Source organism: Myotis yumanensis, unplaced genomic scaffold (assembly GCF_028538775.1).
Source record: "Myotis yumanensis isolate MYYU_CA2020_CCGP unplaced genomic scaffold, mMyoYum1.0.hap1 SCAF_10, whole genome shotgun sequence".
NCBI lineage: Eukaryota > Metazoa > Chordata > Mammalia > Chiroptera > Vespertilionidae > Myotis > Myotis yumanensis.
Genome location: NW_027223761.1, coordinates 52777111 through 52803793, shown reverse-complemented (window position 1 = coordinate 52803793; position 26683 = coordinate 52777111). Strand labels below are relative to the sequence as shown.

The following is a 26683-nucleotide window of genomic DNA, read 5'->3' as shown; positions in this document are numbered from 1 at the left end:
TTTGAAAAAATGATCAGTAATGGACCAGGGCCTGCCTTTTGAACTTATTCATATGAATTATAATTATTTAGCAAAGATGTTTTGGATGCCTACTGTGCCAGGCAAGGTACTAATGTCAACCTCTTGTGGAAAAATTGGAAAAGGATACTTTTTATGGAGATACATGGAAAGAGAAGATCCTGCTTCATTCATTCAGCATTGATATATATATATATCAATGATTTATCTAGCGAATCTCAGCATTGATATATATATCATTGATATATATATCAATGATTTATCTAGCGAATCCCAGCATTGAAATGTAGAATATGTTATAATCCTGGCCTTTGAAATAATAACCTTGACCCCTTAGTCAGAAATGAGGTCTACACCACCTTAGCCACTGGTCAATCCACTGAGAAGTTAGATCTAATAGTATCTGATGGTCTGTAGATAAAATTATTATATCATGGGGTTATATCATCATTTTTTGGTGCTGCATAGATGGCAGCTTGCTTCCCAATCAAACCAAAATTATTTCCTTAGGAGATGTGATAAGCATTTATGTTATAGATGGAGAAAGTTTCTAAAAGAACAAACTCTAAGCACCTTTTCCTCTACTGAAAATATTATGGGTGGCTTCTGTGAATCATGCTAAAATTTTAAAAACAATCATGTCCTCTCTGGAAAGCAATTGCTTTAAATTGGATAGATTTCACTTATTTTTCAGTGAAAGAATTTGAAAATTCTGTCTTTGGAAACCAAAATACTGGATGGCAGAGTTAGATGTGTCTTTTACTTTAAAATGCAGCCCCTTTCTGTGGTGAATGTATTTGTTGTGGTAAAGTATTTGAAAGGAAATCCTCAGAATAATTTTGGGTAAGGAAAAACACTGTGTTAAAATAAGCCAACCCCTCAGTTTTGAACTTTTGAAAATTGCTTTTTTTTTTAATCAGAAGGAAATAATAATTGTTCATAGCATAAAGAATGTTTGCTTAGACGGCAGTGTGTAATCATGATCTAAAACACATTAAACTTGCAACTTTTAAAGGACTCTAGGAGCATGCTGTGACCTCAGCAATTTTTCTAAATGAATTGAGCTTCTTTAGAGTTAATACTGATGCTCTTATTTAGTTGCCTCATGATTTGGTCTGTCTTGGCAAATCTCTCTCTCGATAAGTGATTCCTGTAAATGTTGGAAATTCCTTGACAGGTTAACTTTCCCATCACTTTAAATGGCTTGTGCTATGTTGTTTCAGCCTAGATGCCTTCTTTCCGGAAAGAAGGGTCCTGCTAGCCTGATAAGAAGCTCTCTTTCCTGAGGTCTGTATTTTGCATGGGGATCAGCCAGGAGAGGGAAAAGCCAGAATGCCAAATTGCAGCGAGTATTCTTTACTGTGGGGCTCCATCCAAAAAGGGCTTGTAATGCAGTGTTCAGTCTTGTAGCCCAGCTGTGTGGAGCATTGATTGCTTCTGCCTAGAGCAGGGATACTGTCAAGTTGCTCTGTGAGTTGAGTCATCTATTGACAAAGAGCTACCAGCCCGCAGATAATGCTGTGCGGAGCTGCTCTCGCTGCTCCCACGGCTCCCAGGATGCACTGCTTATAGCAGCTGTCAAAGCTACTGAGGGATCCACGCGAGGGGGGAAAAAAGAGACTTTTACAACTGCCTGGAAGCAAGGGGTGTCAAGGAGGAAACATTCCTGGGCAGAGCTGACCAAAGGAAAGAGTAGACATCAGTGCACTATGAATGCATACCTCACCAAGCAACACAGCTGCAGCCGGGGGTCCGATGGGATGGATGCCGGCAGGAGTGCACCCACAGTGCTCAGGGATGCCCACTGCGCCTGTGGCTGGCAGAGGAGCACTCAGGGGCTCGGGTACAATTCTCAGACCATGCCTTCTTCGGGACCTGGGGGTCCAGCTTCAAACAGGACCAAGCTGGTCACCTTGTGGGACAGTGTGCGGAAAAGTCCCCACAGGACGAGCACCAAGGGCAGAGGGACTTGTGGGGAGCACTGTGCCTGCCCACATGGCTGGTTCAGCCCCGCACAGGTGAGCCTTTTCCTTATGACTTTCCCCTGAGCGTCGGGAGAAACTGGGAGCAAGTTGTGTAAGGTTAGGATGGTTTGGAAACTTTGCTGAGTGAGTCCTCCTTGCTGACTGGGGATGTCTATTTGAAAAATGGTAGGCCAAGAAAAACCTCTCATTTTCACAGGTTTGGGGGGCTCACACCTCAGGGTGGCTTGGGCAAGTCCAGGGATGCTGTGCTCAGTTTCTTTTAGTGACTTTTCCCCAAGTTCAACTTTTCTAATCTTCAGATGATTTCACTATTTTGCATCATAGTCTTTTAACTGCACTTTTACTTCTAATCATTGTTAACTTTTCTATTCTGCCTACCCCAGGGTTTTTTTGTTTGTTTGTTTGTTTGTTTTAAGGAAGAGAAAAAATAACTTTAATCAGATACTTTCCAGCTCTTTAAAGTTAAAAGTAGATTTATTCAGTTTTGGAAAGTAGTGATTTGAACTATACTATTCTAATTTTATTCTTATAATGCTGTGTACCTTTTTAGTAATAGAGAAAAAATTTTGTTTATCCTAAATCATTTATTTTACAAGCACAAGGAATAATTGGAAGCAAGCTATAGGATGATTATGCTCAAAATAAAAAAAAATGAAATATTTCATTTATTCATAGAGAAGCAATAGTTTATTTATATTAAACACTCTCTCTCCTAGAATACATTTCTGAAGCAAATATGCAGGTTCCCTTAATTTGATTCCTAGCTGATTTTTGCCCCAAACTACTAGCATTTTACCAGAAATTAAATTGTTTTTTCCCTGCTTCCATCCAGGGAGGGAAAACAACTTTCTGTAAATTCTGTAAAATAAAAATAAAATGCACCTGTAATCACTGTCATAAGTACAGAACAATGACTGTTTATAATATCCATTGAAAAGAGAAAAGCTGTGTTTGCAGAAAAAATCCTTTCTTGATTTTGATATGCTTTTAGTATAATTGAGAAGTGAATATTAATCATGACTAAAACATTATGGTGTGAGAAGTGCAGAGAACATTCTAATTTTAATGTTAATTTTATAAAAAGTACTTCCAAGAATATAATATATCATTAGATCTTAATGATATAGTTACATATACCTGGCCAAATATATGGCTTTTTGTTGCATTAACATCATGCATCTTAGCATTCTGCTTTAAATCAATAACATATTGTCATTATATTATTAAATTCAGTTTGAAATGGAGCTTGACATTTGACACTCAGTTAATTTTTAAAGTTAGTATCAATCCCAAACTGAATAAACAGTCCTGATGATTTTGAAGTATCTATATAGTCTTTCACAAATACATGTGTTTCAATGTCTTTAACCTATATCTCTGTATTGATTGCATTCTCAAGGTTCCCAGAGGCAAAGCACACAAACTCACATCTAGTTTGTTGTTTTTTTAAAGAGAAAGCAAACTTGCTTTAGAGTAAAAAAAACAACACACCAAACTTGCTTTATTGTTCTAATGTTTTATTCAATATGTAATAAAATTTTATTTCATAAATGATAATTTTCCAACCCCACATTTGAATTCTACCTTGTAATAACCATTCTCTAGAACTCTTGGTACATATTTCATCAACCAAGGGAAACCTTTTTCTTCCTTGGTGTTTCACAAACTGAGCCTCCTACTTGCCTTACATTTATAGCTATTGAATGATTTAAAGAATTGAAATAGAGTCTCTGCACTAATAATTAAAGATCCAGTGACATATGGGAAGGCAGTAAATTTAAGCAACCACCATCTCTCATTATTCTTTTGCACACATATTTTTATACCTTTTCTCCTATATTCACATGTACTTTATTATTGGCTAGGAAGAACAGTGATCCTTTAATATTGGATCTATAATACTATATCTTTTAGGCTCTTCAATGTTGTGACATTCTCACCTGATCCTTTCACTCTTTTGCCGTCTCAGTCCCTAGAGTGCTAAGCTAGAGTGATTAATTTATCTCTTTGTCCCACTCCTGTACACTTTCAAATATATTATGTTAAATAGTTTCTAATTTGTCTATATATACATATGTGCACAGATTTTAACATATGCATTAAATATCTCTATAATACCTAACTACTTGCATTCCATATATTAACATTTTATGTATATATAAGTATGTATACACACATATGTATACACATATACATGCATGTATATACACACATATAAAAAATAAAGTTCTATATTATTTTTATCTAGAATATACTAGCTTGTTTTTATAAAGAATGTATATTCTCTTTGTAAATATATTTCATTTATTTCTGATAGGTACTCAAAAATGCTGATATATTTACATAAGTATATATGTTGATATTCATTTACATATGCATCTATAGAATAGATATAATATTTAAAATATACAGACCTGTGTATGTACTATATGCCCATGTATGACTATCACAAAAACAAGAGCATGTAAGTTTTTATGAATAGGTCCATTAAAGTAGTCTGTTTTTGTAATTTTGTTATACTATTTCTACCCCTTAAATTAACTGGAGATATTATGTGAAATATTGTAAGACAAAGGGTGGAGCTGATGCTAAACATTAGAATCCTTGGTGGAGCAGGGAGAAGCAGAGTGCATGTTTTAGAATAGCCCAGGGAGCTGCATGGGGTACAGAACATGCCTGAGGGCTGGTGAGCATCTGGGAGTTAGGATCCTGCCCTCGGAGATATTTGCTGTACTACATGGAAATCGGCAGTGTGATTTCCGGCTGCTCTAATAGAGGGCCATGGTAATGACTTGAGTTCCTCCCAAGGCTCTTTGCCAAACTCCTGTTATTTGGGGGGCTGTGTGCTAACAGGACTCTGTCATTATGCTCTTTCTCAGCAGGACTAAAAAACAGCTCCGTCCCTGCTCAAATCAGTTTTCATTCCATTTGGATCTGTAGAATTAATATAACCATAATGATAGGTAAGAAAATGGAAAATTATAGAGTCCAGAAATGAATTCTAGAATGCACATCTCAGATAATAGTGTTGGCCTTGGGAGGAAAAACATGTCCGTCATTGCTTATGTGGCATTTCTCCCCAATGCAGACTGATCTGAGGAGGCAGCACAGAAGAGTGACTTGGAGACTTGAGATCTATGCATTTGCTCTTTATTCATATTTAATTAATTCATTCCGAATTTGTTTATTCAATGGTCATTTCTTGGGTGCCTACTCTGTGCCACTTTGTCAGGTCCTGTGGATAGAATAGTAAACAAAGTAGATACTATCCTACCAGTGTGGAGCTTATAGCCTTTAATGGTATATAATATTTAGCAAATATATCATTATATACACAGAATCATAGTATCAGAAATTACAATTTGGAAGTGAAATAAAGTTCCACAGAGTCCTGCCAATTCCATAGTGAATGTATATTAGGACACATATTAGGACACAGGGAATGAGAGAGAAAGATACTTTTTTTTTTCTTTTTTAAAGTTACCACATCTCTTTAGGCCTGTTTTCTAAAAGGAGGATAAAAATAATACCTAACTCATATGATTGTGGTGAGGAATGATTAACATAAAACATGTGAAGCGTTTAGCACAGTGCTTATAAATAATACAGGCCCAATAAATATTTGTGGAGTCTGCCAAATGTTGAAAATGATTAAGCTATTCCTGAATTCATTAGACCGAATTTTCTGGGAAGAGAAGAGAGGTGAGTCTGTGAAGACTTCCTAGAGGTAGTGAGTGATACATGGGCTGAATTGAATTGAATCTTTAAAAAAAAAATTGTACTGATCATCAAGTGGGCAAAGAGAAATATGCTTTGGGGATAAAAATAACAAAAACAAACACACGTAGCACCCTGTCGCCTGTGTGGAATTGCTCCTGGTTGTCTGTGCGCACGGAGGGGTGAGCGGGGATTGGTCACAGCAGGCCTGGTGGGCCTTGATGAGGACTCCATGGAGACAGCTGCAGGGAGTGCCCACAGGATTCAGGTGCCTGCTCTGCCACTGACTATGTGTTTGGCTTCATGGTGGTTAAAACCTTCTGGGCCTCAGGTGCTCTGCTTCTAAGAAAACTGGTTTTCCCTAAATGAACCTCTCTATCTCCGCCAATGCTAATATTCGGCGACTGTCAACGAACACCCATTAATTAATGGGAAGCACTTTAGAAAGGATGTAAGCTTTAGAGCTAGATAATCCTAAATTTGACTTGCAGCTCTATATGACCTCACTTGCTTAACTTCTTTAAGGCCCATTTGTGGCCTCTCTAAAACTTAGGGTGCTAAAATCATATTGTAGAAAAATATAACACGAATTGAGACTACCTAGAGTCCAGCATGATACATAGAACACAGACATTTTTCACTTAAAAAAAGGTAGTTATGATTACTAGTAATAGGTAAATTATCCATAAAGTTAATAATTATTACTATTAATTATTATTATTGTCTTTTATTTGAACTTCTAGTTTGTCCCCTGAATTTATTGATGTCTTCCTTATAATGATGAAGGTTAGGCCAGGCAACTGTCCAGAAACATTTGGCACAGGACCACATGATGATGGGGTGACATTTTGTCCTTCAGGGTTCTAAGAGATTTACACTAAAACAAAATCATGTAAGATAGAATTGTACTAATGAAGTTGCATTCCCATAAACTTGTATTCAGAGGGAGGTGATGTTAGCTTTTCTCCGTAAAATTCTACTAGAACAATTGCATTTGAAGTATTTAGCCCAAATCTGTAAATCTCCCCTAACGGTATCTTTGAAGCTCCTCAGAAACAGCAGTTTGCAGCAACTTGAGTGCAAAGGACTTTTTTTGTCCAAGAAGTAGGGATTCCTTAGGTTGAAATTTCAGGCTCAGCTCTTGCCCAGCCAGAAAGATCTGACAGCTTGTTTTACCTCTGTGGCTGCTTGTACTGATTCCTTCTATGAAGAGAGCCCCTTACCAAGAAAGAATAATAAGATTTTTTAGTGTCTGGAAGACATCAGCAGCATGGAAACAGAAAAGAATTAGAGGTATTACAGGAGGTATTAAAGCATTCCATGGGCAGCCCTGAAGCCACTTGGTCGACACTCCTGGCAGCCCTGCTTCTGGATGCTGACATCAGCAGAGCATTCTTTCCAGGGCAGGATGAAGAGAAACAAAATACAGATGGCGGAAAAGACAAGAGCAGAGATGATAATATTTAGTGAAGACTCACAATATCCACAATGTGTAAAGCACCATGCTAGGGGATTTCTGTTAGTCATTTCTTTGAATTCTCCCAACAACACTAAAAGAGTGGTATTGTAATCCCCATTTTACAGATATGTCAACTGACGTTAAGAGTAAATTGCTCATGATGGCATAACTGATAAGGACAGAACTAGTTTCAACTGTAGGTCTATCTGATCCCCTTAAGCTTTCTACAGAAAGTCCTGTTTGAGGTACTCTCAGAGGCAGAGTATCCCCAGAGATCTCTTTAATTCTCTAATTTTTGTTAGGGATTTGAGTTTGCCTACATGGTTGGGAGGACTGGCATCCCATAGCTGAATCTTAGATTTCCCCATTCGACTTAATTTTCTGGTCTCAGGAGCCCTGAAGGGGGTAGGCACATAAAGAGCCTACCCCGCTCTGATCAAGGTCAAGAACTGTGCTGATTTGAACCAGTTGGAGTTGGTCATCAGACACGAGAATAAGTACTTGAATCTAGAAAGGTCTCCTAATCTATGGTTATTTGTAAACTAGGAGCCCAGCGCAATTTGAAATCCCGAGGCACCACCCTGCCTTGACACCCCAACCTGTCCATGCAGAGCTCCAGCGTGCTTGGCCCAGCACCTAAACCCTCTGGCCTTCTCTGGCTGCTTCAAGCCCTGCCCTCAGTTCCTCCAGTTGCATAGGGCTGGTCCCACCTTCTCTGGGCACCTCCCCGCTTCCGCCAGGTCTCCATGTCTCCCGGAGCAATGCCCCAGCTAATATGCTAATGACCTGGTCGTTATTCGTTAAGGCGTATCGGCTATTAGCATATTAGATCTTTATTAGTATAGATTAGATTCAATCTTACAGATTTTTTTGGTAAATTTTATTAAATGTATTGATTAATAAAATTATGTAGGTTTCAAGTGTAAAATTCTATAATGCATTATCTGTATATTACATTGTCTGTTTACTACCCAAAGTCAATTTTTTCATATTTTGCAAAATTTAGGGTGAGGAATTAGGAACTACATGCTATAAACTTAATAAGTGCTATAACTTTGAACTCTGTGGCTGCTTCTACTGATTCCTTCTATAAAGAGAGTCCCTTACCAAGAAAGAATAATAAGATTTTTTAGTCTTTGAGAAATATCAGCCACCCCCATGCAAGGGAAACAGAAAAAAATTAGAGGTATTACAGAAGAAATTAAATTGGTATAAACTTAATAAATGTATAGCACATGGTTCATTTTCTGTCTTTTAATCAAAAAGCATCATCTTGCATTACTGAATGTTTGTGAATTATACATACGTAGCCTACCTACCTGTGTATCTATCGTTCCAAGAATCAAATACCTCTCTTTAATACCACTGTCTCCATTGTCTGTCCTCTTCCTTTTTCTGATAGTTTCATCTGTTGCAAATGTAGCCTTGCGGGCTTTTTATCTCCTCTATTCTCTACTCTGTCCCATCCTTTTAATTACCCAAAGGCGTATAATGTTTATAATTATGTCAGAACTGTGTGGAAATTTAGTGCTTATATAGTATATTTTCCAAAGCAGAACCTGAAGCCTAGAAAAGTTAAGACTTGCTCAAGGTCATTCAATTTGTGACAGAATTTATCAAAGTCTTTGAACTCAGATTTGAGTTTTATTTTTACTGTTTCAGGCTACACTACTTCTCTTAGCCCTTATGTGCTCCTCTTCATGAAGCATAATTGCTGACAGAAAATTATTAAGCATGTAATTTGTTGATAATGTGGTCTTGGGCATTATACGAAACATTACATAAACCTAATTTCTACTATCTCATAATTCAGACCAGCAGTCCCCAAGGGCATAAGGAGAGAGAAGAGCCACTAAAAATTATTTTAGGAATGCATGGGCATAATTATTGGGAGGTTATGCTGGCGTTTAGGAGAAAGTGGACATACATTGTAATGTGCAGTATATAATGTGCAATAAAGAACCATCCTGTGTACTTCACAATTGTTAAAATTCCACTGGATGTTTATGAAGATGTTTTTAAGTTTATTATTTTCCAAGTGTTCAAAGTCAAATGTGGTGTTACAAACAATTTTCTGAAATGATTTAATAATCATTAAATATTATAGGAATGTAACTCCTGTGCACATCAAGGAATCATTATACTTAGTTTTGTTAGGAATTTTATCAAGAGTTGATTCCCATTTTGGAAAATCTCATCCTTAGAGAAATGCTGCTGCTCTTGGTATTGTGTCACTGACACACTTTTTCTGTATCGGTCTACATTTGTGTGTCACCTGCAAAAAATATATAATTGAAGAGACTTGGGGATCCTTTGAATAGACCTAGACCCAAAGATTTTGAATTGGTAGAAACACAAAAATCTCACCAAATTTCACTAATAAGATTGTTTTTAAAATATTTCATTTGATTGCCATACCACATATTAATTTAAACAAATATTTTATTGCACAATAAGAAATCTATTTTGTGAAAATTATTTAAAATTATTTATTTTAGAGTTTTCTGTTGTTTTCAATATTACTCTGATATCATCTCAAATGTCATCTACCCTCAATTTCCCTATAAGCTCTTAGGTTGCTAGGATTTTGTTGTTGTTGTTTTTATATCCATTTATATATATATATATATATATATATATATATATATATATATATATATAGTTGTATTATCTATGAGTTTCATTTCAGATGGAGAAAGGAGGGTATTATAAAATATTTATTATAAAATGGAAAGGTTGATTATGATATAATTGAGAACCTCTGATTTAGATATTTGATATTGTTATGTGTGCATGTTTAGCTTGCCTTCCAATTAGACCAGTAGTCAGAAAAGTATAACCTACAGGTCAAATCCAGTCTGGTAATAGTTTTTGTATAGCCATGAGCTAAGAATGTGTGTGTGTGTGTGTGTGTGTGTGTGTTTAATATTTTAATAGTTGAAGAAAATTTAAAGAATAATATTTTATGACATTTGAAAATTATATGAAATTCCAAATACTAGTATACTATCAATCAATAAAATTATATTAAAACTCATCCATGCTTATTTTTTTATGTATTGTGCTGCAATAGTTACTTTTGAGCTGCAATGGCCAAGTTGAGTAGTTGCCATACAAACTGTAGGGCCAGAAAGTCCTAAAATATTTACTGTCTGACCCTTTATAGGAAAAGTTTGCCAACCTCTGAGCTAGACCATCAGCTTCCCTTTTTCTTCTGATGGAGTATCCCATTCTGCCTAATAAATCCTATTTATTTTTTAAAGTCCTAGTTCAAGTGATGCTCCTCTTTAATGTTTTCTGGTCTGTTTTAACTCACAAACTTCTACTTAACATGGTGTTTTGCACAATGAGCATATTACCTTGCATTGTGGTTATGTGTTTCCTTCTCAGTCTCCTGATTAGAGAGTGAGATTTCTCATATGCTCATCATAGAACTTAACTCACAGCAGCCATCTGTTCAGTCACCTCTTTGTGACATTTCCTGAAGTATTGTTATTAAATTATATATATGGACCCAGGCTTGTCAGCAGCATCTGTGGCTGTGGAGTGGAAAGGCTGCATCTGCTTTATTTTTATGTCTATCTGCTTCGCTAACTAAATTTCATGAGAGTGCAACCTATGTATTTACCATTATTTCCCAGAACCTGGCATGTAGCAATAGGTCAATAAGTTGCTCTTAACTTCTGAATGAATGTTAGCATAAGGCCTTGTATATAAAGGTACTTAATCAGATTTGGATTTAATTTTATAATTATCATTATTACTAATTATGCAAGTACATTAAGATCAAAAGGGAAATCTATCCTTACAGTAGCTTGATTTAATAACAAACAGATTGTAACAACAATTTAACATAGATTTATCATTTTATTTATTTCTCTTCTATTTAGTTTTACTCAGATTCTTATTCTCTTCGATGGTGCTGTTAAAATGTTGGAATCACTGTTCACAAATTGGTTCTACATTCAAATGGGTCATGATGTTCAATGATGAGAGGAATAGTACTGAACTTTGAGAGGACAACAAGAAAAAAATCTGATTCTATACTTTCTTTGTCTAATTTAGAAGTCCCTTGTTCTCTAGAAGGTTGAAATAATGTCCTGAAATATTATTTTATAATTAGTTTCTGTACAACCTATTGTAGAATGCATGACCTTTCTTTTCCATCATTTTTGCTATTAAATATAAGTGCTCAGAGTACAGTAGCTGGCACGCCACCATATTAAAAAATCCAAAATTGAACACATTTTTACTTTATTTTGAAAGGCTGTGCTAGTTAATGGTCAACATTGATTGTTATAGTTTTTTAGTAAGTACTTTTTTCTTTAAAAATAAACTAAAGAGCCCTGGCAGGTGTGGTTCAGGTTGTTGGGCATTGTCCAGTAAACCAAACGGTACTGGTAGGATTTCCAGTGAGGGCACATGCCCAAGTTGTAGGCTTGATTCCTGATGGGGAACGTGCAGGAGGAAGCTGATCAATGTACTCATGCTTCAATGTTTCTCTCCCTTCCTCTCTCTCTCTAAATCAATAAACTATTCTTTTTTAAAAAAAAGGAAGTTTCCTTGAACTTACATGCATATATGCATAAACCATGGGCATAGATAATAGTGTGGTAAGCCTGGGGATGGGGTGAAGTAGAGGGAGTCAAAGGGGGGAAAGATGGGGGACATATGTAATACTTTGAACAATAAAGATAAATATTTTTTAAAAAAAGAGTGGGAAGGAGACTTCTCATTTAAAAAAATAAACAAAAAAAGACTCATAGACACAGACAAGAAAAGGATGATTGTCAGAGGGAAGAGGGCTGGGTGGAAGTAGAAGAAGGTAAATGGGGGATAGATGGTGATGAAAGGAGACTTGACATATAATACAACTAGAGGCCCAGTGCACAAAATTTATGCACTGGGAGGGGGAATTCCCTCAGCCTGGCCTGCACCCTCTTGCAACCCAGAACCCCTCAGGGGATATCTGACTGCCAGTTTAAACTGGTGGTCGGACATCCCTCTCACAATCCGGGACTCTGGCTCCTAACTGCTCGCTTGCCTGCCTGCCTGTCACCCCCTAACCACTCCGCATGCCTGCTTCATCATCCCTAACCCCTCTGACTGCCTGCCTGATGGCCTCTAACTGCTCACCTGCCTGCCTGATCACCCCTAACTGCCTCTGCCTGCCTGATAGCCCCTAGCCACTCTGCCTGCCTGCCTGATCACCCCTAACTGCTTGCCTGTCTGTATGATCACCACTAACTGCCTCTTTCCTGGCCCCCACTGTGGCAGCTTTGTCCAGAAGGATGTCCGAAATGACGTCCAGAAGGTCCTTAGGCTGTCCAGTCTAATTAGCATATTATGCTTTTATCATTATAGATATACAGATGATGTATTGTACAATTGTATATCCTGAAACCTTTATCATTTTATTAACCAATGTCACCCCAATAAATTCAATACAAAACTAAATTAAATAATAAAATTATATAAATGAATCCTAGATTTAAATTACTTTTAAGAATAATTAGCAAATATATCTTCTGATAGACTGGGAAGATAATCTTACAAAGCACTTTTTAATTCTGTTTGTACATTGGTCATTCATTTCTTTGACCTATTTTATTCTCTTTCACACATATTATTGCACTTAATTGTGATATTTTAGTTTTTTACTTTATTTTTTAGAGTAGTTTTAGGTTCACAACAAAATTAAGTGAAAAATACTTGTGATATTTTCTAATTCTCTATTTTCAACTTTAAGGTTTTTTTAAAATAAAAACTAGGTAATTATAAATCATCTTAGTTTAAAGGTGAGCATTTATTCTATTTAAAATAATTTTATTATGTATTTTTAAGTATTTTTATTGATTTCAGAGAGGAAAAAAGAGGAAGAGCAAGATAGAAATGTCAGTGATGAGAGAGAATCATTGATTGGCTGCCTCTAGCATGCTCTCCATTGGGGATCTAGCCTACAACCCCAGTATGTGCCCTGATCAGTAGTCAAACAATGACCTCTTAGTTCATAAGTTGACGCTCAACCATGAGCCATGCAGACCGGGCTTATACGTTTTTGATGTGGAAATAATACAAGTTTATGGTAAAAATATTATAAGCTAATCACATGTTTGAGAAATTCAGAACATCTACCTTTCACCTAGAGCTAATCAGTTAATAATTTGATATCTTTTTACTTTTTAAAATTGTCTCTGAATATGTATCCTCAGAGAAATATATTATATTTTGTAATAATGCATGTTCACAGATGTATCCAAATATGAAGTATTGTTTATATGTCTGTTATAAGTTAAAAATATAAAACTGTATTGCTTTTTAAAATTAACATCATATTATGAAAATTTTCCTAAGTTAGTAAAATATTTTCTTTGTTGATAGAATTTTCAACAACTGCCAAATATCCTCATTTCTACCAAAATTCATATCGTTGGATATTTAGGTTATCTTGTTTTGTTATTATTAATGTAAAAAACACTGAACTAAGCATTGGTGTACATAAACTTTTGACCACACTTCTCATGAGAACATATTTTCAGAAAAGAATTCACTAAATCAAGAATATGAATATTTTAAGCCTTATAATATTTATCTAGTCAGTCAGTCAATTTTCATTCAATAATTAATTATTAAGTAGTTAGTTCCCACATGCCAAAACACTGTGTAAATCAATGAGGATATAATGGAAAAAAAAAAAAAGATTGATTCCTTCTCTTTAGAGCTTAGAGTTCATTGCCAAATTTCTTCTAAGAAGAATTTACAAATTTATAGTCCTCCCATTCCAGAAATTTATGAACATGTCTTTTCCCTGTACTCATGATGTTTTTATCTTGTAAAAATTTTTCTAAATCTGGTAGGCTAAGAATTGCATGTCATTGCTATTTTAGTTTGTTTTTATTTGTTAATGAGGATGAGTACTTCTCATGTGATTGTAATCTGTCATTTTTATCATAACTAGGACAATAATAATACCCAGTTGACAATTTAATACATGCTTAGTTTGTAGGTAGAAGGAAAGAAGGAAAAACTTATACAAATAGGTAATTAGTTCCTATTTAAAAGTCCTGGTGAAAGAAATTTTCACCTATCCTATTTACCAGGGTGGTTCCTAATTATCTTCATAAGTGATGTATGTGCCTGTCTCTCCTGTCACCGTAACTGTTTTGTGTCTGTTCTTTTGAAGAAAGAGAGCTGAATGCTCTTCTTTTTACACTGACATAGGTGAGCAAGATCAAATTGAGCGACAGATAAAATGGTAATTAGCATAACAGACAGAATTAGACAGGCCATCTGACTGTGTCAATAGAGAGTTTGCTGAGGAGTGCAATATGGACATTAAATTGACAGTGAGGGAGCTTAAAGAGGAAAAGTGAGCTAGCTGATCAGATGGGAAAGGGAATTATTCTGAAAATCTTCATGTTGTATAGTATGTTTATATAGATGTAAGAATTTTATGAGCTTTTTATGTAGATCTACTCAAGGTTGATTTTGTGTCCACATGTCTTAAAATGCATGCAGTCCTTCCCTAAAAGTCAAAACCATACTAGCTAGAGTGATTGTATGCAGTTGTATCCCTTAAAAACACACTGTTATTACAGCGCCGATGCCAATGTTTAGAATTAAATATGTACATGTAACAACTCTATGGACTCCTCTCATGAAGGCTGGGCATCCTCTGGCTGTTCTAAAAACAACTGTAGCCAATCTGTCACTAATGTGAGGATGGCTATTTTTTTATATGGAGAAAACGTCGTTTTCCAAGGAATTAATGGAAAAGTGAAAGATTGAGAATTCTAAGTAAATTGAGGACAGAAACTCATCTGAGTTTATGAAAGAGCCCAGCACAATTGGGATTTTCTTGTTGGCTTATGATTATTGTTTTCCCAATCACTGACTAAAAAACAGATGAATAACAATGAACATTATGATCCCCATTCCTTACCTTGCAGTTTACTCAAAGCTTTCAGACTATTTTTAATTACTTTTCCTCTTCCTTACCCTGCACTGCTATTAAACCTGTTTTATAATTCACTTTTTACCAGGCCAGAAAATCAGGAAATCAGCAGCAGCACCATCACCTTTCTACTCCCAGAGCCCTCACTCCTTAAATGATGACTAGTTGACAAAGAATTCTATCACAAAGTGCCTCAAATATTTTCCCTTTTTATGTTCCCCCTCTCAGTGCTTGAGTATAGATGTATATTATCATTCACATTAGCTATTTGCAATAACCAGTAACCTCCCAATCTAGGTGTTTTTGTTGACAAACATATCTTCACACTCAGTTCTGTTTGTAACGCTCACTCATAAATGAATTAACAACCCGAAATCACTTAAAGTAGTGGTTCACTTTAAGTGTAATTGACTTCTGGAGAAGGAAAGTATGTCTGGAAATGTTAATGGGTGGTTTATGTTGGATTACACGTGTTAAGCAGTTGTTTATTTTTTATTATAAAAGTTTTCAAAACCCTTGGTGTTCTATATCTCCTAAGGGCAGGTCAAATATGTGGAACATCTCTTAGATGTGTGTGATGATGTAATCCCTCTTTCATGGATATATATTTACCAGTATCTCATGAAACACAATTTTCCAAATACTCGTTTACAGAATTTGATTTCCTAGCAGAACATTTAAAGTTGTCTTAGATTTAGCTCCAACCTGCATTTCTAACCCCATCTCCAGCTACTTCTTCTGTATTCTAGCCACACCCACCCATTCATTGTTTCTCTGAAGCCACCATGCAGTGTCCAATCTAATCTTTTTTAAAAATTACTAATTATTGATTTTAGAGAGCAATAGGAAGGGAGAGAGAGAAAAAGAAAAACATGGATTTGTTGTTCCACTTATTTACGCACTCAATGGTTGATTCTTGTATGTTCCCTTACTGGGGATCTAACCCACAACCGTGACATATCAGGATGATGCTCTGACCAACTGGAGCTACCCAGCCAGGGTAATGGCAAGTCTTTTTTAAATGTCTTCCTCTCTTTATCATGACTCTCCATATCCCAGTGTTTGATTATCATTCAAGAATCATCTCAAACGTTATCTTTGTTAAGGCTTCCTTTCTCTGTGTTCTCACAGAATGTGGTTCATACACCTGTTTTTCATTTAGCATCGTGATGGCTTACCATGTTGGAAGCTTTGAGAGAACACAAACCATGCTTTATTTATTTTTGTATCATTAGTGCTAGGATAGGGCCTGACATATTTTATGAATGATTGAAAAAATGGTATCTTTGAAAGTTGGTAGGGAGGTGACAGTATTGTGTTAGGCAAGGCATACTGAAGAAGTACTTCTTTTGATGATACCTTGATTTATTCCCTGGATTACTCATTTTGTCTCTTTGAAAACCAATTTTGGGTCAGTTGGTTGGGTGTCATCCATGCACCTAATGGTTGTTGGTTCGATTCCAGGTCAGGGCACATGCAGGAGGCAACTGATTGATGTTAAGCTCTCTTGTCAATCTTTTTTTCTCTCTCTCTTTCATGTCTCTCTCCCTCTCCTTTCCTTACTCTCTAAAAACCAATAATTATCATTTTAAAAAATTGTAGGGAAATAAAAAGAAAGAAAACCCAGATAACCTTTCTGATAAGTATCCAGAGGGAACTGGGACTAAGAAACTGACTCAGACTGGGAAAAAATATATGATATCAAATTATGTAAAAATCATTTCTATAACTGAAAAAATATAATTGTCAGATGAATTAAAACACACAAGTTCATAAAATTTATTTGTTTATTCAGTCACAAAGATTTATTGATCATCTATTATATAGAAATTTGAAAATATAGCAGTAGATACAAGCCTTTTTCTAGAAACTTGAAAATATAGCAATAAATACAACAGATAATATTTTAAGATTACATTCTGGTTGAAAAATATATAAAATTAATAAGTAAACAAATAAGATTACTTCTGATGGTGATGTACTGTTAAAAAATAAATGAGGGCAATGTGATATGGAATATAGGTTGGTGGAAGGGGAACTACTTTGGATAAGAATGTAAAATAAGGGAAGGTCTTAATGAGGAGGAGACAATTGAGTTGATATTTGAAAAAATCAATAGCAATCTTTAGGTGATGTCACAAATTAAAGAATAGCATATTTGATATGTTCCTTCAATAGTAGAAGGCTGGTATAAAGGGGAGAGAGTGTGGAGAAAGGCAGGGAAGGTGGTCAGAGTATTAGGTAAGGCCAGATCATGTAGATTTTGGAGACCGTGGGAATAAGTCTGAATTGTATTCAGAGTTCAAACAGAAGCCATTGGATTTTTTAGAATAAGGCCATGACATAGTGAGAATGAGCTATGGAGAGAGGATAATGGAAGGAGGGATACTAGCTAGAATGCTATATAGCAGTACTTCCAAGGGAGAGAGAATGATGGCTGGACTCAGGTAGCAACAGTGGTGTTGGAGATCCAATATATGGATTAAGGGTATATTTTTGATATAGAGCAAAACGAAGGATTAACCAGTGTGGGTTTCTTTATGGCAGAATATGATAAAATAAGGCAGTTAAGAAAAATTAAAGAAGTCCAGGGTATCTTCCAAGTATTAGGTTTCTCTCTTTAGAGTCCAAACATCTTCAAAATTTGTTAATTATTTTTTTAATTTTTAAAAAAATATATTTTATTGATTTTTTGCAGAGAGGAAGGGAGAGGGATAGAGAGTTAGAAACATCAATGAGAGAGAAACATCGATCAGCTGCCTCCTTCACACCCCTACTGGGGATGTGCCCACAACCCAGGTACATGCCCTTGACCGGAATCAAACCCGGGACCCCTCAATCCGCAGGCCGACGCTCTATCCACTGAGCCAAACCAGTCAGGGCAAAAATTTGTTTATTATTTAATTCAATGTTCATACTCCTTTCCACCTAGTAAATTCCTAGATTGGTAAGCCAAGCTTGCCTTGTTGACTTTTCTTTTTCTTTGCTTTGCTTCTTGATCCATAACATCCTCTCAAACTTTTGATTAATACCATTTTTCTTTAGAAAGAAAATATATTTATTTTGATGGCTGGATGTTCTTTCATTCCTTTATGGCTACTTTGCATGACTGAGTTTTAATCTTGTAATGTCAATCATAGTTTACCTCACTTTTAAGTTGGAAATTTAAGGAATATCTTAATAAAGCCCAGATGCTGACCACAGGGCAAAGGATCATGGCTCACCAAATATCCAAATATTGACCTTCCACTTTCTCTTCAGCTCTGGCCTTAACCCTTCCCTCTAATACTTTAATGAGAAAGATATTTGTAATATCTCACTTAAATACACTGAGTGATGAATATCCTTTATCTAGGAAGATCTCTAGATAAAAAGAGTTTGAGTAGGATGCTAAGAAGGAAGCAAAAGTAATCATTTGACTATTGAAAGTATTTTGACTTTTTAGAGCATATGGTTCAAGCATATGGTCTCCCTCGCTCTCCCTACATTTCTTACTTTTCAGTTGAGCTATGAAATCATGAGAACATTCCTGAACACCATTTACTAGGGTCATTAAAATTTGCCCCAAATATGAATATGATGGTATAGGAATTTGAAACCATTTAAAATGGAATCCTGTCTCCTTCCTTACAATTTAGCTTCAAGTAACAAAATAGTACTACAGGCATTTGCCAATTATTAATTCTAAATCTTTCATTTTATGAGTTGGTAATTATTATTTTGCTGATGAAATTCTAAGATTTTTTGGAAAACAAACAAACCAACCAACCAACCTATTTTTCTAAGAATTATTCTTCCTTTAATCTACATTTTGATTTAAAGACGGTATAGAGTGAGTTGTATTTTCGGGAATAAGCTTTAGCCACAGGGAACAGATATTTCCATCGTTCATTCGAGACCAATTGACTAAATTGATGTAAAAATTGATAAGTCATATTTTGTCTTATCTGAAAGTACCCTCTTATCATGAGATGGCCGTAGCTAGCATGGCAGCAGCTTGGCATAATGTCCATTATCCCATCACTAAAATTACTGTATTGTAGACTCTGTTCTGTCATTGGCCTTGACAGTACATGAACAATCTTCTAAAGAGGTTCTTGTTTCAGATCAGTCTGTAACTCTATATTGCAAGGGCCATGATTTAATTCATATGTCAGCAAAAATCATAGTGTCAGGTGATGTTCAGTGATCTGTTTCTTCTAACTTGGACTCATGCTTGAATTTCACAGCTCAGAGGAGAGCGAGTGAGTGTACTGCTGTGGAAAGATACAGACCTGGAAATCAGGAAACCTGGGTTCTAGTAGTTGGCTCTTTGAATCTCAGCTCTTTGAATCACCCTAGCGAAGTCTCAGAATCTTAGTGTCTTCATATCAACTTCATAGATGGTTAGACAAATGAAAAACATGGTTAATATGTTTCACTGTGTCAACTCTGATTGATTCACGATGGTTGTATACACCATTGTGATAAGATGGTGAGGCTACATCAGGGTCCCTTAGAAAATAATATGGTGAAAATTAGCATAGTTATTCATGAATAAGAAAAAAAAAAGGGAGCAGCCTAGATCTGTAGTTCTTTTATAGATGTGGTATACAATGAGGCTGCATGCTTTATTAGAATGACATAATTATAATAAATTATAATAATAGCTATAATTTGTGAAGGGATTTGTATATGCCATTATTTTTATTTAACCTTAAAATGTCATAGAGAGGCAGGTCATCTTATTTCTATTTTATAAATGAAGTTTTAGAAGAAAAGTGGTTTGCCCTAATTGACACCATTAAGAAGGACCAGATTTATAGTTGGAACTTGGTCTGACCCTAAAAGGTCATTCCCTCCATTGTGCTGAAGTAATTCACATGTAAGCTGCTTTTGTTGATACTGACTTAATTTCTGAGAGTCTGATAAGCATGGAGTGGTCAGAAAACTAAACTTATTTAGGTCAGCATATAGCTCAAAAAATAATGATTATGGATGAGGTTTTGACAAACTTAATAGGATTAGGGAAGAAGTAGGGAAATAGTTTTTAGAATAATTTACTTACAGCTCTCTGGGAAGTTCTATTTAATACTCTTTTCTTCTTCCGGTGCCATCATTTTGTAATGGGAGTCAATGTCTCAAAAACTGGAATGAGAAAAGCTTTTTAACTTCCTTTGCAATTTGGAAGACAATTGAACATCATTGAAGGATAACCCCCACTCCCAAGCTGAGGGTCCAGTGTTGCTGCCACAGTTGTTCTAGCCAAGGGACAGATCTGTCACTTACCTAACACCATGGCAACATCCAATAAGTCCTCAATAAATAATTGCTGAATGAAGTATAATGGTATTGTTTCCCTAAATTTCATCTCTTATTTCTGCAATAGACAACAAGAGATGTTCTTCAAAAAGCTAGCTCGGTTTACCTTTTTTAACTTAGGCATAAGCACTTTAAGACATAAACCCATACTGCTCAGTCAATTAAAAACAGAGTGCTTGTTTAGCAAAGTGATCCCGGGCCAGAGTCCGGAGGGTTAGACTGGCAGCTGTGATTTCCAACCCTGCTCTGTATTCACAGAACTTGCCTCCTCTATGGTTGCAGGATTACATCATTAGATGAGTCATGTAATGTATTGTCTTTCCTGAGCCCTTTCTGCCCTGATCTGTTATACAGGTGCTATTACATGCATATTCTGTTTTTGATGTTTGTAATGGTGGAGCATGGAGGGAGGGAGAAGGTGGTGTTAGATACGAGGCTTGTATCCTCAATTTTTTTTTTCCCTGCAGAACATCTACCCATTACATGATTGGTGAAATTTGGCATGTCTTTTAGACAGTGTTTTTTAAAGTAGGTATGATCATTTGTGATGAGTTCTAGATTGTTCACATAATCCTCTCTTCATTTCAGCAACAGCTGAGCTCCTATTGGATCTCCCATTATATGTAGCTCGCCCCCACCCCCTCAGGCCTTTATGCTATTCTAACATTTTGCTTTCAAAGTAAGGTATGTTGGCCTTTTGTCTTACACTTTTTGGATTCTAAGGGAATTTAGGGGTCCATAGTGCATCACTTACTAAATCTACAGTCAAGGATCTTGCCTGCACTGTTGGAACAGTCTTTAAATTGGCCTTTAGTCTCCAATGTATCACATAATCCATCTCCTTCAAGCTGCCAGCATCTTCTAATACCCCCTCTTCCCACCAAATGCCTTGTCATTCTCCTGCTTAAAATGCATTAATGACTCCACACTCCTTGTGGGACAGTCCAAATTTCTTATAATGACTGAGAAGCTCCTATAACCCATTCACTGACCAAGTTTAAACCTTAAAATCAGTTTTTCCTCCTTTCTCCTTCCTACACTAGGCACTCTCTTGGTTCTAAAATGTCACACTCTACCAAGTTTGAGGAGGCTCAATAAATACCACGTTTTAAAATCTTAATATTAAAACAAGATAAAATAGTGGTGCCAGAGTTTTTTAAGTTGGACTTACTATTGATAAAAGCTAGATCAGAGGAAATGGCTATAGCAGGTAGTCAAATGGGCCTGCCAACATCCTCTGAATTGGAGTTACTCTCCACGCCCAGCTGTCAGCTTGTCCTGCACAGGAACAGCCTGCCTTGCTAAGCTTGTCTTGTAGTGAAAGGAGATGCAAGGGCTATGCAGGCTGAGCTGGCTCCCAAGAGGAGGAGTGAGCTGAGGATGCCCAGTTCCTTTTTTCACACTTACCCAGCATGAAACTCCCTTCTCCTTCTGGGGATGGCAAAGGAGACTCAGAGGATTCCATTGGCAAAGTCTCTCCATTCAAAACCATGAGAGTGAAGAATAACCTACCTCATAGATGTTATTCTGAGCTCAGGAAATCCTTTCCTCCTTGTCTTTCTGCAGAATTCCGGCCACATCCAGACTTAGTGACATTGCTTTTGGTCTGTAGCTTTTCTAAGTCTACTATTCCCCACCTTCCCTGAGACCCGTTTCACCATGTCATTTCTGATACACTCCGTATTCATGATGTCAGTGTATTGAAATGATTAACTACTGCATGGAATCCTTAAGGGCAAGAGAGCGTTATGCTTCACCAGTGCCTAAGAATGAGTTTAAAACCTTGTGGCTATTTCATAATAGAGAAGAACCATCTTAACTAAATACTTCACTAAAGGAAATTAGGTGGAGGTAACCTACCCAATGGCTGCCCACTGCGTGCTAGGAACAGGGCTGGGAAGGCATCCCCATTAACTCACCTCACCCGAACAACACCCTGAGACGCTGAATATATTATCCCCATTTTACAGATGAAGGAGAGGTTCCCCAGAACTTTTTCTGAATAGCTGTGGAGCTGGTATCCAAACCCAAGTTGGCCTATCATTCTTAGGGGAACCCTTACACCCCCCTAATCATTGGGTCATCTGTAGACTCATATTATTTTTCAGAATATGAATCAAACAGATAAAGGTCATATGATGAGGAGAAAAACTCACACTCAAATGGTTTTTAGTTTTGTTTAATAAGATTATTATAGACTAAATTTAGGAGAGAATAAATTTAGAGGTTAGCATTTTAATATTGACTTTTAAATATATTTAATGAGTAGATCACATGTCCCATATCATTTAGAATATATAATGTAAATTATACCACACGTGAATGAGTAGCCCAGAATTTAGACTACAAGTTAACTGTCCATCAAGATGTTTAATTTTAAGATCTGTGTATTGCCATTTAGCCTAATTTTGGAAGACTCTTTATTTTCCTGACTTTATTCATTTTGTATTATCTTGAGCATAGTTTTTCACCTTACACCTGATGGATTTATTTCTTTAATCTGGTATACCTGATTACACCCAGCTGATTTCCAATCATTTTACTCAAGGCTCAGTTGTATGTGATCAAATCTTCCTCATATTCAAAATTCTTGAAGTGAACTATGAGGAATTATGTGATTTCCTTAGACCATTTATTGAGCTGGTTGCTAACAATTCTTTTTTGAGATGAAACAATATTAACTGACACATACCAAATGCTGTGTTCCAAAGTATCCTGCTAAGTGCTATATATGCACTTAGAAATCTTCACGAGGACCATGTGGGTTAGTCACTCGTCTTCCCCATTTTTAGATGAGACAACAAAACCTCAGAGAGTTTAAGCAACTTACCCATGGCAACAGCGAGTGAGTGGCAGCCTTAGAATGCAAACGTTGGCTGACTCACTGTCAAACCTCGCATTTTTACCACCATAAGACCAAAAGTGTAATTGCCATTTTCTGGAAGCTGAGCAATGTCTTTGGAAAGAGACAACATTGAATTTAATTCTGTCTCTACAAATAACAAGCTTTGAGACCCTAGATATGTCACTCAATCTCTCTACCACTTCCTTTATTTGCCCATTCAATGAGCACAATGCCTATATCATGGACATACTTTATTATTAAAAGACCTAGTAAAAATAAGAAAGGAAAAAGAAAAAAGCTAGTACACAAGGAACTTAATGCCGTACTGGTACTTGTTGGATGTTCAATGGTAGCTAAGTCCCTTTTTCCCCTCACACAGAAAAATAATCACTCCTTATGTTTCCAAAGCGTTTCCACACTTTTTATTTGAGGCCCTAGGATCCTTGTGATGACAGGAATTATAATTCCTATTTTAAAATAGAGAAAAGAAATGCTCAGGAAAGCCAAAAGGCTTAGTTTTAGTCATACATACCCTGTAAGGAGAGGAGCAAGGACTTCCTATTTCTCACTCCTTTTTATTACCCAATATTTTGCCTCTCGGAAAAACAATTGAAGGCACAAAGGAGAGGATGTCAATGGAATTTAAAAAGTGTCTCTCTGAAAAGATATTTTGCAAAGAATAGTTGCTCAATCTTCTATCCCTCCTTTCCCTGGGAGGCAAAAATGTAGAAAGAACTCTCTCAGGAAGGGAGAGTTAGATCCATCAGGAAGATTGTGTCCTAGCTCAGTGAAGGCCCTGATCTGAGTTGACATCTAATTGTATTTGCTTATTTCAGTGCTGCAGAAACTCAGCCTTTAGTGAAAGCTGTTCTGTAATAGGTTAGAACAGTGATGGCGAACCTTTTGAGCTCGGCGTGTCAGCATTTTGAAAAACCCTAACTTAAATCTGGTGCTGTGTCACATATATAAATTTTTTGATATTTGCAACCATAGTAAAACAAAGATTTATATTTTTGATATTTATTTTATATATTTAAATGCCATTTAACAAAGAAAAATCAACCAAAAAAATGAGTTCGCCATCACTGGGTTAGAAGCTGCACTGAGTACTAGTATAACCTGAGTGAGTAGACTTAGTTGTTAAAAGTGGTCTAACTGGTTCTTGTTAATGACAAGCAGGAAGCCCCCTTCTGAAATGCATTGCTATCCTATGGTCCTGGTTACCATTCCCAGCTGTCCTGCAGCAAAGGGCATCTTGAAAGGGACTTACTTTCTTTGATCACCACACAGTCCCCTAAAATTCTTAAAACACACAGGCCAGAAGTAGAAATGGTTGGTGCGACCTGCTCATATTCCTGTCATTTGCATTTAGGTTCTCTGAACTGTTCCCCTCCCCTGCTCATTCTCAAGGTGAGGCAATCATACTTAGCTGGATTATCTCTCATATTTGACTAAGAACCTCTTCTTCCTTCTCCTCTGGGCTCCAGGAAGTTGGAGGGTGACATTAAAAGGTTGCTTGTGGGTCTGGATCTTGAGATAATGGCTCACTTATTTAGAAGAATAACTTGCTTCTGCGGCCTCTGGACTAGAAAGTTTACTCTTTTTATTCATAGTAAGACTGGTTGCTCAGTGGTTAGAGTGTTGGCCCATGGACCTAAGGGTTTTGGGTTCAATTCCATGTACCTCGGTTGTAGATTCGATCCCCAGCCCCGGTTGGGGCATGTATGGAAGGCAACCCAATCAATGTGTCTCTCTCACATCAATCTTTCTCACTCTCCCTCTCCCTCTCCCCCTCTCCATCCCTTTCACTCTCTTAAAAATCAATGGAAAAAATATCCTTGGTGAGGATTAAAAAAAAAAAAAAAGAGTGAGTGTGAGTCACATCACATTCCCCGTGGCCTGGGATGCAGAACCCATTTTTCTCTCTCCATAATACAAAAGACTTAGATTGCCGTTACTTTTTCTGATTCCCCAACGATTGGTGCTATAATGTTTTTGGCTATTTTTGTTGTTGTTGTTGTTGTTTTCTGTATCAAAAATATTAAGTCAATAAAGGCCAAGGTTTGGTTGATTCCTATACTTTTTCTAATTCCCTCTCAATAGCTTGGGCCAGTATTCTTTAATTCCAAGTCTGTAGCTTTACCGTAAAAGTAAAATGACTGATTTTTTGGCCCCCAATTTTTAAAAGTAAAACTCTTGTTACATGTGAAAGAGCTTAAAAATGAGAAAGCTAAGGGTTAACTTTTTAATTAGATATAATGATTAGAAACTCTTCATCACAGCAGTTTTTCTTTCATTATAGAAGGAGAGCTGGAGGTGCCCCATGAGGAGTAAGGGGCCCCAGTTCTATATCAGGCCACCTAGCCCAGAGTTCCAGAGCCAGGAGAAGTACCCATAACTTCTGTCTGTAAAAAATCAGGGGGGTTGCCGAAACCGGTTTGGCTCAGTGGATAGAGCGTCGGCCTGCGGACTGAAAGGTCCCAGGTTCGATTCCGGTCAGGGGCATGTACCTGGGTTGCGAGCACATCCCCAGTGGGAGATGTGCAGGAGGCAGCTGGTCGATGTTTCTCTCTCATCGATGTTTCTAACTCTCTATCTCTCTCCCTTCCTCTCTGTGGAAAATCAATAAAATATATTTAAAAAAAAAAATCAGGGGGGATTGTGGCTGAGTGAGACAGAGGGCTGCTGAAGTCCCAGGCCGTTCCTCTTAAAGGGACCATGCATGGATTTACTCAGACTCCCTCCCTCTGAGTTCCAGCACTGGGGCAGCAGTTTGAAAACAACCAAAAACATATGGGTAGGAACTAAATTGTCTGGAATAAGAACAAAATTTTGAAGGCCATAAGGGAGTGTCAAGAAATAAAGTGACTTAAAGCAAGGTCCTACAATCAAGATTACTCTACACAGCAAAGCTATAATTTAGACCGGAAGGGCAGATAAAAAAACAAAACAAAAAACTAAAGGATTTCCTCACTCCAAACCAGTATTATATGAAATGTTAAAGGGCCTTCTTTAAGGAGAAGAACAATAAAATGGTAAAGAGTGCATATCTATAAAAATAAAAAATACAATAAAAGGAAAGCTGGCAGTCTCTTGTTTCTTTTCAATTAGTGTTTACTGAAATGTTTTTTTAAACGAAATTAAAAAGGACATCAAGAAGCACATGACATGATTAAGGGCCTTGTTTTCTACTTTTTTTTTGTGGGGAAAGATCACTACTTTAAAAGGAATTATAAAGTCCACAAAACATTATATTTGTGTGCATGAGTAATATTTAAGTCTCAGTACATTATAAAACCGAATATCACCGAAGCTTCACCCCACTGTAAATGTTTGTAATCCCTATGTTAACTAACCTTTGATCATGTCAATACAGTTCAACAAAGTCAAATTGTCAGGGCTTA

The 26683-nt window shown here is 36.6% G+C and overlaps 1 protein-coding gene across 18 annotated transcripts in view; it reads left to right on the top strand.

Annotated features, from left to right (window-relative positions):
• The window catches only part of DLG2 (discs large MAGUK scaffold protein 2), a 1989136-nt gene that overhangs the window by 1236184 nt on the left and 726269 nt on the right, over nt 1-26683 (top strand). For 2 of the 18 annotated variants that reach the window (XM_070425752.1, XM_070425745.1), the window contains exon 1: nt 1691-2036. The exons of 14 other annotated variants lie outside the window; for them this stretch is intronic. In XM_070425752.1, the coding sequence (XP_070281853.1) occupies nt 1728-2036 (309 nt within the window). In that variant the 5' untranslated portion in view covers nt 1691-1727. Of the gene's footprint in view, nt 1-1688; nt 2037-26683 lie in introns of those variants that run through there. 2 more of the 18 variants (XM_070425741.1, XM_070425750.1) reach the window with 2 other exon arrangements.